This window comes from Oreochromis aureus, linkage group 12 (genome assembly GCF_013358895.1).
Source record: "Oreochromis aureus strain Israel breed Guangdong linkage group 12, ZZ_aureus, whole genome shotgun sequence".
In the NCBI taxonomy this organism is placed as follows: Eukaryota; Metazoa; Chordata; class Actinopteri; order Cichliformes; family Cichlidae; genus Oreochromis; species Oreochromis aureus.
Window position 1 is genome coordinate 4149505 of NC_052953.1, and position 12759 is coordinate 4162263.

The following is a 12759-nucleotide window of genomic DNA, read 5'->3' on the forward strand; positions in this document are numbered from 1 at the left end:
AATGAGTGCCTTGCTCTGTTCTTATAAAGGGTGGACGTTGAGCACTTGTTTTTGTCTTTGTCTGTAGTCTTGTATTGTGGCCAGCAGACTTCTTTTGAACTTTTTGGCCTGCATTCCTCTGGAGGTCTTGTGGGGAGTGTTGCTGTCAGCTGGTCGGCTGTCTGCTTTTCCTGCTCTGCTGCACATCAGAAATTCGCTGTTGTTGTTGCTTTTGGGTGGAACACTTCTTCCCATCTAGAGACACGTGATCCACTCCCTCTTCACTGTGCCCAGTTTTTAGCCGCTCTCAAGCATACACTGTTTTCTAGTTATTCAGGCAGCACCTTAATATGCCGACTTACTGAATATTTACTTGAATGTAGCAACAGCAGTCTTGCCAAGCCAGACATAGCAAAATGGCACTTGGCCAGGCTGTGAGACAGGCAGTGTTCTTCTGATGTAACATGTGAGCACTTGGACCGACTCCTGTTCTCAGTTATTTATGTAACTAAATGATGAGTAGGACATAACATGTTGACGCAGAGTTCCTTTATTTTTTGTTATTTGTGAATTCCTGGTGGGCACAGATCTTTCTTTTGTGCTCCAGAAATGCACTTGGACTGTAGGTTTGGATGAATGGATGAATATATCGGAAAAAGTTTATCATCGGTTGACATTTTTAGGGCAATTTTTTTTGGTTTTCTGTAGCCAGTTTTGTTTCTGCTTTCTTAAGAATTCCACTTGGTGTATACTTAACTTGTAGAGCACTTGTAAAATAGTTGTGTTGAGCAAAAGTAGAGAGTACTACACATGTGATGGAGATTCCCATTATTTCCTAGTTACTGAATGACAGAGGTTTGATATTCGTGCACAACAGCACAGCATCTGTGAGTGTGTAACTCTCAACTCTTGCTCAACACGAAAGAGAGGAAGGAAGCACGACGGCTGGTAGTATTCAGCCGCTGTGTTTCAAAGGTTGGGTATTTCCATCTCCCTGTAGCCCAGCTTTTCTGACATTTCCATTTACTGTCACTGATTTACTCCATAGGTGACGCATGCTTCATTAGTCTCTGTACAGCTTTTATTTAAATAGAACCAGTTCACAACAACATAAGCATAAAATCTTTGTTTGTAAAGCAAAGAGTTTCTGATTAGCCGTGCACTTTGATAAAGGGTTTTATTTTGATTTGGATTGCCCTCTCTCGGTAAGGACCTTAGTAAAATAAGAGCCTGGGTTCAGTCGCTGGTGTTGCTCTGTGCTGTGTGTTTCAGACTGAGATGAGCTGCAGCTCAAGACACCAAAATGCTGGAGAGAACGTTGAGCTGAGTTTTTCTTGTTCGTTGGGCTCAGGCACGGTAGCTTGACCCTTTGGGGTGTAAAATACCTCCAGAATCATGATTTGGTTCGGACTTGGTTTTTCTTTAGAGAGGAGAACTAACAAAAGCCATGGTGTGGGTACAGGAAGCTCAGCCTCTGATTCTGATGCTGTGCGTCTGTGTCCAGAGGCTGATCTGATTGGTCACACGTGTAAACACATTGTAGATGTAAATTAAACGATCATTTAAATGAGAATTTTCTCCTGTGCTGTTTAGGTTTATTGGTCAGTACCACTGGACATGCACTCTGCACAGTCAGCGGTCTCCTTTAAATTAATAAGGGCTGCTTCTTGTGACTGTTTGATATCAGTGAACACAGACTGACAGGAAAAAATAACCCGTGTCGTTCGTGTGTGTGTGAGAGTGAGAGTAGGTTTAATGGATTTCTCCAGGCAACTGGCCTCCCATAAACCTGACGTCACCTCCCTCCCTTTAATGCTCTCCCCTCTCACTCCCTTTCTCCCCCACCTCCTGCTCTTTCTTCCTCAAAGCATAAACCGGCAACATTTTTGTCGGTAACTCAGTCTGGACCCCCCTCTTGTTTTGTTTTTTTAAGGGTGCCCTTCATGCACTCCCACTGTGCTTGTTTCTCTCTTTCTTTTTAAAACAGACAGGAGAGCAATTTATTGGTATTTTTCTTCTCCTTGTGTCTGTCTCCTTCTCCCTTCCTGTCTCTCTCTGTTTTTCTCACACTCACACACTGTTAAATACCTTCGTCTCTCTGGTTTTGTCTCTGATTTGTTCACGGTAACCTTGACCTGACTGCAGTGGGACCAGTATTCTGTGACAGCCTCTAAACACTCACACACACACACACACACACACACACACACACACACACACACACACACACACACTCTCTCCTCGGTGTGGCTTGTTGTACCACAGGTGCTGGTCTGGTCTTCCATTGTTGTGACTCACCATCATCTATACACACCTCTGCCTACTTCAGCTGTCTATATCTTACTCCTTTTTTCTTTTTTTCCATCTGAGGGGCTGAAAGTGCGTGTGCACCTGCTGTGCTTTGTTATTCATCGCTGTGCATCCACCTCCTCTCTGTCGTGTAGACAGCGTTGGAGTAAATGGGATGGTCATTTCATCCAGCTGCAGCGTGTGTGTCTGTGCGTGCGCATGGACATATGTGGTCTTTTGTGAGAGCTCGTGTGTAAGAGCGATGTTGTGTGTGTGTGCGTGTGCGTGTGTGTGTGTGGGAGGCAGCGTTTGATTATCTGAATCATTCGCCTCAGTGAACACAAACCCCATCTCTTTCTCCAGCCCTGTATCTTTGTCAACATGGCGCACACACACACACACACACACACACACACACACACACACACACACACACACACACACACATACAGTATAACTGTGGAAAACACTTAGTGAACACACACCTCAGGCCCTTATAGCTGCGCCTGCCCTTTTTCTCTCAGAAACTCAACACTGAATCACAGCACAACAAAACACCCATTTACCAAAGTCACCCTTAAAGCAGCGTTTTTATCTTTATTTGTCCTGCTGGTGCTGTGTAGCTCTTTATTTTAGGTTGATATAAAGTAATTCTATATGAATGTGGAAAAAATAAATCATGTTCCTTTTAGACTGAAAAGGGAATATGCAACATACGGTTGGATCCATGCATTATTAGACAATTACTTAATTTTTGTTGTTTTGCCTCTGCAGACACAGTCAAGGTGTGTTTGAAGTTCACGCTTTCAGCTTTATTTGAAGTGGAAGCTGATTGCTCACATTTAAGGAACAGGAGATCAGAGCATTTCCAAAATGATTTTAGAAAAATAGCATTTATTTCTTTTAATGTTCAAGAGATTTAAGCAGAAACATAATCGGGTGAAAAAACGGGGGGAAAAACAAACACAATTACAAATACAAACAACGAATAAATAAATAACCTCAGGGTTCTTGTATGTAATGGTTGAAAGAGTGAATGAAAACTCTTTAAGCTATTTAATATAGCAGCAGGTATATGTGTAAGTGAACAAAAGCCATTTTCCATCATTCTGTTCCGATAGGTTACTGTCATCGATGACACACTTCCTCATTTGAAGTTTGAATCTGCAGAAATAAAGTGCCAATATTGTGCAGCAGTAGTGACACAGCAGAAGTGTAAGCACGAGTAGGCTAGGTTGTTTTCCCTGGAAGTTTTAAGTGAAAGTTTAAAATAACTGCTTCACACTTTAGGTTAGCAATAACTGAAGCAACTTAACCTCGTAACTCTACTTAAAGCCCTGCTTTTCCACCCACAGCAGTTATTTCCAATGAATGTTTGCTGTCTCTGTCATATAGAGTGCAGCTAGCGACGCTCAGTTTACATTTGGGTCGCACATCACCGCCTGCTAGTATCTCCCCTTTCGTAGCCTGGTTTGTGATCGTGGTGGTTTTCGGTGAAAGTGCGTTGTTTCTCATCTTTAGCACAAACAGGTTATTTGCATAATTTGCAAAGTTCTTTGTTGAATGTTGTTGAAGTTGCTCCGTTTTTAGGTAAAAAAATCTTTATCAGAGGCTGACGTGTGGCTCTTACTGTCAGACATGCCTTGGCTTGTCTCGTTGTAGGTTCTGTATCAATGATAGAGTAGCGCTATTTTGATAGGACATTTTTATTTCTCAAAAAAATGTATAACAGTGATAATATTTTGGTGAATATGATTATGCCTCTGATGATTTTAACAATTTTTTATACTCGTACATTAGAAGATTTATATTTTCTGAATTTGCAAAATAAGAATTAAGCATCCAGAATGTGGCTGAGTAGAAGAAAGGAGCAGAACTAGAAATGCATAGAAAAGTCAAGAACGGGTCGTTAAATAGAACCACCACTCCTGTTCATGCTCTCATCCAGTAGTGTTGGATATTGTAAGATTAGCATTAGTCTAGCTAATGCTATCCCTTACTGCGCCTCTGTACAAGTTCTTTGTGATTGGCCCTTCAGTTTGTGTTATTTTGTGATTTTTGTCTTAATGGTTTACTTCAAATACGAACGAATGTGTTAATTCAGCTCAACTTTAATAAAATGACAAATAAATACTGGAACATTACAAGTATAGCCTGAGTATAGCCCCGTATTCCTGAACTGTGCTGGGAAATAAAATGTTATCCCCTTTTCTCTGCCCCTCAACAGAAAACTGTGGACTGCATGACGACCATGTCTGTGCCCTCCACGCTGGTCAAATGCCTCTACTTGTTCTTTGACCTGCCCCACATGGCCGAGGCACCCGTAGGCCCCACGTCACAACCACCACAACCACCACCACCACCACCCAGCCAAGAGAAGACCCCAGGGCAAGGGCACACCCAACCCGAGGTGCCCCTGGCTGACCGTAGGGCGCTCCTCCAGAAAGTCTTTGTCCAGGTAAAAAGACAACAGTATCAGCTGTTACACTACAGACTAAGAGCATTTATTAGTTTGTGTAGCTATCAGCTGGCTTTATGTTTAAACCTTCACACAAAGAATAACTGAAACATTGAAACATCGTCAAAAAATGTTTGAGTTTGAATTCTGGAGTGGAAAATGTCTGTGAGGAGAGTCTGTAGCATATCAGAGGATTACAACATGGTTATTGGCTTATTTTGATATTTTAAATCTATTTGTTCACTAATAAAAAGACTCGAGGTTCTGCCTCCCATAAAGACTTTAATCCTGAATCTTTTCATCAAACAGCCTGCGTCACAAACACAGTTGTAGCTCAGTGACAAAAGACTCGGGCTTGTGTTGTTTTTTCAGCAGCTTATTTTGTTGTTTTTACCCAGAACTAAAAAAAAATATAATTTCCTTTCCACTTGCGCAGATCCTGGTGAAGCTCTGCACATTCGTGTCTCCAGCGGAGGAGCTGGCCCAAAAGGATGACCTGCAATTACTGTTTAGCGCCATCACCTCCTGGTGTCCTCCTCACAACCTGCCCTGGAGGAGGAGTGCTGGGGAGGTGCTCACCACCATCTCCCGACACGGCCTCAGCGTCAACGTGGTCAAATACATCCACGGTACGTACAAACGCGCCGTCTGCAAAGGACATCTGTTTCTGGAAGTACCCGTCTTCCAAACCACATCTGGATGTGCATTTTTGCTCTGAGATATTAGAAAATGTGAACCAGTCCACACACAAAATTCTACAGCTTAGTAACAAAAAACACATTGTGAGAATACTGCTGAACAAAACAGGGAAGCTTGTTTTCTACCATTTTTAAAACACTCAGATAATTTACAGTTCACAGCCTGTAAAGCTCCAGAGGGTTGCCTAATTACAATTTGTTGTGAGATTTGTGCAGTGATTTATGTGACACTAAGTAAAACCAATTATTTTTAATGTGATTTATTATTTAAGCTTGGTTGTCCCTGTTATTATTGCGTATGTGAAATGTGCAGATGGATCATTTTATTTTAAGTTAAAAAAGAAAAACCCTGAAGCTTTTGTCTTTATAGCATAACAAAACAGCACAGATCTGTCTGAAGCTGCTCTGCTTCTTTGTCCACCTGAAGCATTTTTGTTTCACTTCCTATAAATCTAAGATCAAGGGAAAGCCCTGCATGTCCTTAATAATTCCCATACATTCTGTCACAAAAATTCCTTACAGATTGCATTTCTTTGTCTCTAACACCCCCTCTTCGGTTTACAGAGAAGGAATGCTTGGCCACATGTGTTCAAAACATGCAGCAGTCAGACGATCTCTCCCCTCTGGAGATCGTTGAGATGTTTGCTGGCCTCTCCTGCTTCCTCAAAGACTCCAGCGACGTGTCGCAGACCCTGCTGGACGATTTCCGAATGTGCCAGGGTTACGCCTTCCTCTGCGACCTCATGCTCAGGTTTTTAAAGCTTTTGTCACCTAGAGCGATTGGTGACCACTGGTTACTAGGCATGAAAAAAGAATTCCCCAGTGAGTGGAAAAGTGCCAGCTGGAGGTTGCTATTTGAAATCAGTTGCACAGAGGGTGCTGGACCAAAATCGTCCCGTGACTTGTTTGTTTGCTAGTAGATTACTACAGTTGTCCATAGTTTGCATGGAAGACACCAACAACTTATCGTCCTACACTCATGACTGTGGCAGTCTGCTACCAAACACAGCATTCACAAGGCTTTTGCGCCCTATTTCACCTAGCAACCCACAGCAACCACTTGGCAACCATTCAGGGATTTACACCTTTTTCTCTGGTGACAGTGGCCACCAAGAATTCACCAGTCCCTGGATGTGCATGACTGAGACCTTATTTACTTTGTTGTGTGAAGATTGATGCAACTTCTTCTTGTGCATCCAGACTGGAACAGGCCAAGGAGGATGAATCAAAAGATGCTTTGAAGGACCTGGTCAACCTGGTCACCTGTCTGTCCACCTATGGCGTGACGGAGTTGAAGCCTGCTGGCTTGACAACCGGCGCCCCCTTCCTGTTGCCTGGATTTGTTCTCCCGCAACCTTCTGGGAAAGGTGTGTTAGATGCAACTTTGGCTAATCATTAAATCTGTCATAAGTTTTATAATGAGCAAGACTTCAGAGTAAAACATATGGATGTGCAAATGATGCCCTTGGATTAGAGCCTCCATGATACAAAGTTTTATTCAAAGTCTTTACACTCAGCTAGAGATGATTCACAATGATCTTCCATTGGTGTCCTCTAAGGAAGAAATCAAGGACACATTTAAATAAAGTCTTGAAACAGGGACACTGTTAACAAACCAGTGATTTCCAGCTTCTTAAGTCTACACAGTAGTACCAGCCTGATTTTTCCCAGAAGCTCTAAAACAAAAAAAGGAATTACTTGTGAAAAAGTCTACATTTATACCTCCATCCCCATCACTGAAATGACTGATGGGTGTTTCATCCCAATAAGATCAACCTGTTGACAGACGCCATAATTCCTCTGTCACCTTTCGCGCTGCTGGATATAAATGACTGAAGCCTCTTTCATGCAAACAGAACAGGCTCGTCCTGATTGTGGAAAGATTTAAACTATTTTTTCATCCATCTGATGAACACTGTTGTACTTTTTCTGACCCACATGTACATGCTTGCCAAACACAGGTTCAGTAGTTAACCTGCTTAGATATACATCAATACAATAACGCCCAAAATAAAGAACTCAAATAATTCAGGCTAAAACTCTGAAGCTGTTGGATTCATTTTAAAACCCTGACATTTGTGTTTTGACCAATGCTGGGTGTAAAGACTGACCCGACACACCGGTATGTTGTATGCGTGTGAGCTGTTTATTGAAGCGCCACACACACATGTAGCTGTACGTTTCGGCACACAGTTCACCAACTTTTTCCGTCAGTCGTCAGCACACACACTCCCCAGGTCTCTGGCTTCACTATATATAAAGGGAAAAACCTCATTAAGTAAATCACCGCCACCTGTCCCTCCAGCCTCTTGGCACTGCCCCCTTGAGCTCACTGCCCCACTCCTCCCCTGCAGCTGAGCCAGGCACCACACCTCTGCCACACTAGGTTACAAACACAGATTCTGCTAATTAATGCTAGGAAAGATTAATTAATCTCCTTGCTTGGTTTGTACCACACAGCCATACTGTGTGGTACAAACCATAAAACCATAATTTTAGTCAGATAATCCACTAAACGTGCTCCAAAGACACCAACAACAGACGGGGTTGGGAGGTGCAGCTCAGTAACAGACACTGATGGGCTACACCTCCCTGTGTTGGGAGGTGTAGCCTCATTTTTTAGCCCTTGATGTAACTACTTTAACTTAAAATTGTATTTAGTCCATTCTCTACTTATTCATTTATTTGTCTTTTAAGCAAATGCAAATGACTAATATAACATTTCCCTCTATTTATATGTCATTCTGACTTTGTGTGGGTTCACTGTTTAGCTTTTCAGCTTTCAATGCTCCAGAATCAAACACAGTTTCTTTGGAGCTGTGGTGTTTGTAACTCAGCCTTTCACCTCCACCCATTCACACATGGTAACACACTCACTGTCAGCGTGTTAGGTTTCTAACCGCATACACCCTGCCACTAACAAAATTGAAGTCAACTGAGTCACAAGCGCATGCAGTTACACTTGTGTTTACCCACCTAGTGACAGTTCCAGCTGAGCACAGAGTCATTACCAGGAGCCATCATGGTATGAGGGTGCGCTTACACGCCTAATTAACCCGCCACATCCACTTAACTGCTGTGTGTGTTTGAGGCTATGTGCTGACACACACTTTCAGTGCTCCTTTTCTTTAGTGTCGTCCTGTGAGTGTGAAAGTCATCGCTTAGGATTTTTGGGAGCTAGCCTAAAATAAGCCTAAAATATTTTTGTTGACTCACTGAATGAAGATTATTTCGTAAAAAAACTCCAGTATCAACTCAACAGGGAAGTAATCTGAAGTATCGGGTCTCTGCCCTGTTAACTGTGCAGTGACAGACGGCAGTTTAGAATAACGGAGGTCAGAGAAAGAAGAAGTTTTTGCAGTTGCTGTAAAAAGTTCAGTGGAGTGATTCAGCAGAAAGTCTCCTGTTGACTATATGAAAATCCCCTGCTGAATTTGAAAGTTTGCTCACTTACAAAGAAATGAATACTCTGTCTCATTTTAATGGAAGAAGACAGAATATTAACCACAAAATCCAGAAAAAACACAAATTATTCATTTAATTGCGACTCATTGAGTGAAATAAGTATTTTATATTAAGGTCATGCGGTGGTCTAGCCAGCAGAGAAAGGCTGGCTTTGTTGAAATCCTTTGTAGTAAACCCGTCTGGGACTCTGTTATGTAACAATCTTGGATATTTACACAAAATACAAAACAGAGCAAATTTTCTATGAATGAGACCGTTGTGTCTAATTGTTGATCCATTCCAGAATTGTTACATTTTATTAGTTTTTGTTTACTGCATTTCTTCTGCTTCAGCTGATGTTTTTCTCAGTGGACACTGATGTATATATAATTTTTTTTTGTATTTAAAATTTCAGGCCATACAGTGCGTAATATTCAGGCCTTTGCGGTGCTCCAGAACGCCTTCCTACGGGCCAAAACAAGCCACCTGGCGTGCATGCTCCTGGACGCCATCGGAAACATCTACGCAGCCGAACCGGCCAACTATTTCATCCTAGAGTCGCAGCACACGCTCTCTCAGTTTGCAGAGCGTGTGGCCAAGCTCCCCGAGGCTCAGACAAAGTACTTTGAGCTGCTGGAATTTGTAGTCTTCAGCCTCAACTATGTGCCGTGTAAGGAACTCTTCAGCGTTAGCGTGCTGCTCAAATCGAGCACTTCGCACGCCTGCAGCATCACCGCCGTGCGGACACTGCTGAAGCTGGCCAGGCACGACCCGGTGTTCAGCGACGTGCTGCGGGAGGTCGGACTGCTGGAGGTGCTGGTCAACCTACTGCACAAGTACGCGGCATTGCTCAAAGAACCGGCCTCACAACAGCAACCACACAATAATGACCAAGGTGAACTGCTTCTTTGGTTTTCTTTTACTTCGAAATTTTTAGAAACTATTTTGCTGGATCATAGTTGTAATCCCGTCTAAACCTCTGTCCTTTCTCTCTGTGTTCCCTTCCATGTTTAGCTGACTGCAAAAACAACACTGTGGCTGAGGAGCAGAAGCAGTTGGCCTGGCTGGTGATGGAGACGCTGACTGTGCTCCTGCACGGCTCCAACACCACCAACACTAACGCAGGTAAACTCATGCACAGAACAGTTTCTTAAAAAGCATAAAGACTTCCAATTAAATGAAATCCACACAGAATTTTTTTTGAATTATGTGAAGGGAATAATTATAGATGAATATGGACTTTGGAGGCACAACTAGATTTACTGTCCCTCAGTAATTAATTTCTTAAGTACCTGATTTTTATCATGTAGCCATGTTTACAGCGTCAGTGCTATCAATCAATAGAAACAACAATAATAAAAAAAGCTTTACAGAAAAATGATGCAACTTTGTGCCTGTTGGGTGAGTCTCAGCTCTGATGCTGCTTTTCACTAAATCAAAAGCTTTTCAGTCCAAATAATGTCTCCTGATAAACCACCAAACCACTAAAATGCAGACTGTACCTTTAAAATGAACTAATACACTCCATTCCCCATCCTTACTCACGCGTCCTTGAGCAAGACATTAATTCTGCATCTCCAGGATGATGTGCCTTGAACTCTGACCTCCTTGTTGAAGTGGAAAGGAAAGAGAGTTTTCCTCTGGGGATGAATAAATGATGTTATTGCCTTTATTTTACACGCTCGTCATCCGTGTGTGTTTGCGCACGTCGGTCAGCTGTAGAAATGCAGTGAATCGCAAGCATAAGCAGCAGCGAGAACACTGACAGCTCACAGCGCCGTTTGACCTTGATGATGACGACCGGGTGGTTCGGTGAGGACGACGATGATGTGTGTAATATTTGGAGCGCTTCACTCTGACACATTGATTACATTTACATTTTACGCTTGATCCTCCTCAGCTGGCCTGGAGAGACTTGAACAAGATTAGAAAGAAATGACAGTAATGGGACTGGTCAAGGTTTTTATATTTGCAGATAAACTTAAATAAATATCAAGAATGTTACAAAAAAGTATTTTTCAGTAATGCATTTATCAAATGGGCTTTTAAGAAGAACTTTGAACATGCCAAAATGTTCCTTATAAATGTTTAAAAGAAGCATTCACTACAAGTAAGGCTCTAAGGTTATTTGTGCATAACTTCATAATTTTCATTTTACAAATCAAAGGTATTTAAATGGGAAATTGGAAAAGACGAGTATTCTGGTGATTTCTGGTGAAAGTATTTAAAGGTGCACTCTGTAGTTTTTTTTTTTAAAGGTAATTTAATAGAAAGAAATTGATACTGTATATAGAATAGTGTGTAATTGCATCTTACAATGAATTGATGCATTCTCATAAACTCAGAATTAATTCATTAATAATACATTGGAGCTGGTTTGTGGATTGTGGAAGCCACCATGTTACCCACACCATATTTGAATACTGTGGCCGGAAGGAAATCTCCTGTTTCACTAATTGTGTTTTACATGTGGTTAAAGTTTGGCCATACACGTAGTACATCACCTTCAGAGAAGAGTAGAGACATTTAAATTTGTGTCTGCACCTTCAGACTAAAGATATAAAGCATCATACCCATGTTTTATCATCAGAGAAGGAGTCCTCTTCACCAAATGAGCAAAACTCTGATGAAAGCGCCACGAGCGTAGTCTCAAATCTGTCAGCAGATTAGACTTGCCACCCTCACGTCTCCAGACAGCTGATAAGAGGTGGCTAAACAACAAGTTATGAGCTAACATCACGCCAGCTAAAAATCACACTTACCTCTGGTTAACAGTTGAGCTACATTTTCACATCATATAAGACTTTATTCACTAAGCTTCCAAGTCCAGCAGAGTAACATCCACGTCACAGATGGTTGAACTCTGGCTGACAGTAGCTGACAATGGCTAACAGCGACTAACAGAAGCTAACAGCGGCGAAAAACAGCACAACAGTTCAGCGCGTCCTCAGCGTGTACGTTAATTGCGACTCAACTTTAGAGCCGACTGTAGTGAAACTTGGATGTAGTCTTTAATTATGTTGCAACGATACCATAGGTTTTTAGCGCTCTGTTGCTGATGGGTAGATTTCAAAGTGGTTTATTCATTTATTGACCTGATTTCATTATGTTTTGTGTTTTCTTCTTTTCTTGCAGCTCTGTTCAGAGAGTTCGGTGGCGCGCGTTGCGTTCACAACATCGTGAAGTACCGCCAGTGTCGCGAACACGCCTTGCTCATCATTCAGCAGCTTGTCCTGTCGCCCAGCGGTGACGACGACATGGGAACGTTGCTGGGCCTCATGCACTCTGCACCGCCCAGTGAGCTGCAGCTGAAGACAGACATACTGAGGGTAACGACTCACGCCACTTATTCGTCTTCTTTTTGTTTTAATCAATATTGTCGAGGCGCTTTCTGCTGGGATTCACCACTTATGTTCCTTTAATTTGTGCAGTTTATGTGTCTTTTTACATTTACTTCTGCTGAATTTGTTTCAGTAGACACTAAAAAAACCCATCTGTGAATTTGAGTGAGATGGCTGAGGAAAGGAAAGTCTGTAATTTTAAAAATCAATATTCATTTGAAGCCCTGCATACAGTAATTGCTTCAAACAAGGTGCACTGAGAGCTAGGTGCACATAAAAGCATACACTACACTCACATTCACTCACACACAGACAGGATGTGAGCGAGGCTCATCTGCTGAAGCGTAATTGCATTTTCAGATTCCACTCCTTCAAACGAGGTTATTCTCATGCCGAGGCTTTGCTTGGATTAACCCGTCAGCATTTTACTCCAATTCTGCTAATCAGGGATTTTAATTATCGCCCTAAAAAGGATTCCAAAGAACTCACATCAAATCTGGTTTGACTTTAATAATTTTTCCTCCCTCTTCTTCAGAGTTTAAGTATCACT

At 42.1% G+C, this 12759-nt stretch overlaps 1 protein-coding gene across 3 annotated transcripts in view; it reads left to right on the forward strand.

Annotated features, from left to right (window-relative positions):
• wdfy3 (WD repeat and FYVE domain containing 3) overlaps nt 1-12759 on the forward strand; it is a 111640-nt gene that overhangs the window by 27888 nt on the left and 70993 nt on the right. For all 3 annotated transcript variants that reach the window (XM_039620530.1, XM_039620532.1, XM_039620531.1), the window contains exons 5-11: nt 4496-4726; nt 5163-5355; nt 5989-6175; nt 6625-6791; nt 9284-9763; nt 9883-9993; nt 12004-12197. In XM_039620530.1, coding sequence (XP_039476464.1) covers nt 4496-4726; nt 5163-5355; nt 5989-6175; nt 6625-6791; nt 9284-9763; nt 9883-9993; nt 12004-12197 — 1563 coding nt within the window. The remainder of the gene's footprint in view (nt 1-4495; nt 4727-5162; nt 5356-5988; nt 6176-6624; nt 6792-9283; nt 9764-9882; nt 9994-12003; nt 12198-12759) is intronic.